At 39.1% G+C, this 4,449-nt stretch overlaps 1 protein-coding gene across 1 annotated transcript in view; it reads left to right on the plus strand.

Moving 5' to 3' along the window:
- Positions 1–3,863, plus strand: part of LOC143022851 (uncharacterized) — a gene marked incomplete at its 3' end in the record, with an annotated part of 5,757 nt that extends 1,894 nt beyond the window's left edge. Inside the window, exon 2 of the mRNA XM_076181234.1 lies at positions 3,318–3,863. Within this exon, the coding sequence (XP_076037349.1) occupies positions 3,318–3,863 (546 nt within the window). The remainder of the gene's footprint in view (positions 1–3,317) is intronic.
- Positions 3,864–4,449: the final 586 nt, after the last annotated feature.

A 4,449-nucleotide genomic window follows, 5' to 3' on the forward strand; every position in this document is an offset into this window, starting at 1 on the left:
AAAGAAAAGAAAAGAGAAGTAAAGCAAAAGGTAAAGGAGGCAAAGAGGAGAGCAGATGTGAAATGGGGTAAGAGTATGACAGAAAATTTTGAAAGTAATAAAAAGATGTTTTGGAAAGAAATTAAGAGAGGAAGAGGAGGCGAATCAAGTAGAGAAGAAAAGGTAAAAGGTGCAGATAGAGAGATGATAATGGAAGAGAAGGCAGTAAGGGGAAGATAGGCAGAATATTTTAGGGAGTTGCTAAATGTGAAGGAGGATAGGGAGGGAAAGATAGTTCCAGTGGGAGATGCTAAGAAAATGAACGTGATGAGTGAGGAGAAATAAGGAAGGATGAGGTGAAGGCAGTTGTTAAGATGATGAAAGCAGGTAAGGCACCTGGTCTGGATGGATGCCATGCAGAATGTCTAAAAAAAGGAGGTACAGTGATGGTGGACTGGTTGGTGAGGTTATTCAATGTTTGCTGGAGAGAGGGTAGAGTGCCGGAGGACTGGAGGAGTGCCTGTATAGTTCCACTTTACAAGGGAAAAGGGGACAAGTGTGAATGTAGTAGTTTCAGAGGGATTAGCTTGTTAAGTGTAGTTGGGAAGGCTTAAGGGAGGATCTTGATTGAGAGGATTAGGAGAGGAACAGAAGGAGTAATTGGTGAGGAACAGTGTGGATTTAGGACAGGTAGAGGTTGTGTAGATCAGATCTTTGTGGTAAGACAGATATGTGAGAAAGCTATAGGAAAGGGGAAGGATGTTTTTTGGGCTTTTATGGATCTGGAAAAGGCTTATGATAGGGTAGACAGAAAGGCACTGTGGGAGGTTATGCAAATATATGGGATAAGAGGAAAGCTTCTAGGAGCTGTCAAGAGTTTTTATGAGAGTAGTAGAGCTTGTGTCAGGATTAGAAATGGAGAGAGTGAGTGGTTCGAGGTAAAGGTGGGACTTCATCAAGGATGCGTTATGTCGCCCTGGCTGTTCAACTTATAAATGGATAGGGTAGTGCGAGAGGTAAATGCAAGGGTAGTGGGTCAGGGATTGGAGATGGTTAAAGAAAATGGAGAAAAGTGGAAGGTGAGCCAGCTGTTGTTTGCGGACGACACTGCGCTTGTGGCAGGATCGGAGGAGGGATTGAGGAAGTTAGTGACAGAGTTTGGGAGAGTATGTGATAGAAGAAAGCTAAAGATAAATGTAGGTGAAAGTAAGGTGATGAGATGTACAAGGGGTGAAGGTGTCAGTAGACTGGAAGTGAGCATTGAGGGAGAGCGACTGGAGGAAGTGGATAGTTTTAGATACTTGGGTGCAGATGTGGCAGGAAAAGGTGGAGTGGAGGTGGAGGTAGAATGTAGATTGAGAGAAGCGAGTAAATGCCTTGGTGGATTAAAGAGTGTAATGAGGAATAGACATTTGGGAATGGATGCTAAGATGAGACTGTATGAAGGAGTGATTGTGCCAACATTACTGTATGGGGTAGAAACATGGAACATAAGAGAAGAAGAGAGAAGGAGATTGAATGTGTTTGAGATGAGGTGTCTGAGAAGTATGATGGGGGTTACTAGACTAGATAGAGTGAGAAATGAGGAGGTGAGGAGGAGAACGGGGTTGGAAAGGGAGTTGGGAGATAGGGTTGATGAAAGTGTATTTGGATGGTTTGGACACATGGAAAGGATGAGTGAAGAAAGGCTGGTAAAAGAAATATGGAAGGCAGATGTGGAGGGAGTGAACATGAGGGGACGTCCTAGGATGAGGTGGATGGATGGGGTGAAGGGGGCTTTGGGGAAGAGGAGAATGCCTGTTGAGGAAGGACGGGAGAGGACAGAAGACAGGGGTGAATGGAGAATGATTGTATATGGATGGTGTTGTGATGCATGAGGTGGAATGGGCGGGGGGATAGGGGGTGAGGTAGTATGTGTAAGCAAAATTTGACGCAGCTCGAAGGGATTTCTCCCCGTCTTCTCCTTTTATGCATGGGTGGAACGGAGAGGGGGGACGCCGATTTAAATGAAGCGGCCTTGCTGTGTCTTGCGACACTGCTTCTGACCCAGGGCAGTGGACAGGGTGCAGGGATGACCCGTCATCCGGGAGGTGCTGAGATGAGAGGGAGGGTGGTGGGGTGTGGAGTGTATTCAGGGATGGAATGGGTGGGAATGATTTTATACACTTCCTTTTTGGCTACCTCCCTTGTAAGGGGGAAAAAGCCTTGGTATATGTATATATGTATATGTATATATATATATATATATATATATATATATATATATATATATATATATATATATATATGTACAATATATATTTATATATACTGTATATACATATATATATATATATATATATATACATATATGTATATATATATGTATATATATTTACATATATGTATAATATATTTATATATATACATATATATATATAAATATATATATATGTATATATACATATATATATATACGTATTTATATATACATATATATACATATTATATATATATATACATATATATATATACATATATATGTGTATACATATATATATACATATATATATACATATATATATGTATATATATATATATATATATATATATATATATATATATATATATATATATATACATATATATTTATGAGTGGAAGGGTGGTGAGGTAAACTCCAACGGTTCCTGGTGTTTACCTCACCTCCCTTCCACTCATTCTGTCTTACGCACTTCATCATATACTGTATATATATATATATATATATATATATATATATATATATATATTTCTTATATATATATATATGTATATATACATATAAATATATGTGTATATATATATTTGTTTTATATATGTATATATATACATATATATATGTATATATACATATATATATGTATATATACATATATATATATGTATATACATATATATATATATATATATATGTATATATATATATTTATATATATATGTATGTATATACATATATAATGGAAAACTGTAAACACCAGATTCAATTGAAGGGTTTATTTGCCCGACGTTTCGATTCAAGTCCAGGAATCGTCGTCAGGGGGTATAACTGTTACAAGAATATGAACTCCTTATGAATCGCCGAAATTGTAAACCTGGGAAAGGTTCACCCTTTCAGTCAATTGTACAAAGCATACCTTACAATAATAAAAAATACATTACAATACAAATTAAATACCAATTAGAATAAAATAAAATTCAAATAAAAGTTACATATTTGTGAACATAAAACAAGCGAAGCAAAAGTAACCATAGGTGACACACAGTAAACAACAACAGGACAGAGATGTAAATAGAAATGGACCAAATGTCCACACTGAAGAATCAGGAACAAACGACATAGTGGCTTTTAGAAATTCTCCGACATACCATCTTGCTTCGTACTTGGCTAAACTTCTCAGACCTCTAGTGACCGATTCACCACATATGCTTCAGAATTCAGCTGACTTCATTGAAAGAATCAAAGGACTTAACTTAAGGAGAGGGGATGTCTTGGTTTCCTTCGATGTTCAGTCCATGTATACGTCCATCCCACGAGATTTGGCTAAAAGCGCGCTGAAGTCGGCCATGGAGGAGAACCGGGGATTCTTGGATAACCAGAAACTTTCCGTGTCAGAACTCATGAGACTCATATCCCTGTGCCTTGATTCCACATACTTCCGCTTCAGGGATCACACCTACCACCAGCGTAAGGGCACACCGATGGGATCGCCTATTTCAGTTGTGGTGGCTGAAGTAGTGATGCAACGACTGGAAGCTCATTTTCTAAGTGCTGCGCCTTCTTCGCTTAAACTGTGGACTAGATACGTCGATGATGTCGCCATTTTGGACAGGAAGAACGTGGAGCCTTTTTTCAGTTACATCAACAGTATTGAACCGGCCATCCCAATTTTCAATGGAACTGGAGAAAGATTTCCAACTGCCGTTCCTGGACGTCTGCGACAAACGCGAAGGTGACACCCTTGGTACAAGTGTCTACAGAAAGCCCACCCACACTGATAGACTGTTGGACTTTGATAGCTAGCATCCAGATTGCCACAAAAGGAGTGTGATCAGGACTTTATGGAACAGAGCAGATAAAGTCTGTTCTTCTGTAGAATCCAAGAAGGCCGAAAGAAAACACCTTTTACAGGTCTTCCGGAACAACGGCTATCCCAGCCGTACCATACGGAAATGGACAAAAGCACGACCCACCGACACCCCACAACAGAGACCACATATCACACCTTGAGTCATTATCCCCTACATCAAAGGAGCTTCAGAGGTTACTGCAAGTCTTACGTGACAAAGGAATACAAGTAGCACACAAACCCCTCAACACCTTACACAGAAATCTCACCAAAGTAAAAGACACCGAAGAACCTACACAACAGGCCGGTGTAGTTTACCGCATAAGCTTCACGGACTGAGAAACGAAATACGTAGAAGAAACACAAAAGAAATTAGCCATTAGA

Source organism: Oratosquilla oratoria, unplaced genomic scaffold, assembly GCF_046742065.1.
Source record: "Oratosquilla oratoria isolate Oo_2021 unplaced genomic scaffold, ASM4674206v1 SCAFFOLD204, whole genome shotgun sequence".
Lineage (NCBI taxonomy): Eukaryota > Metazoa > Arthropoda > Malacostraca > Stomatopoda > Squillidae > Oratosquilla > Oratosquilla oratoria.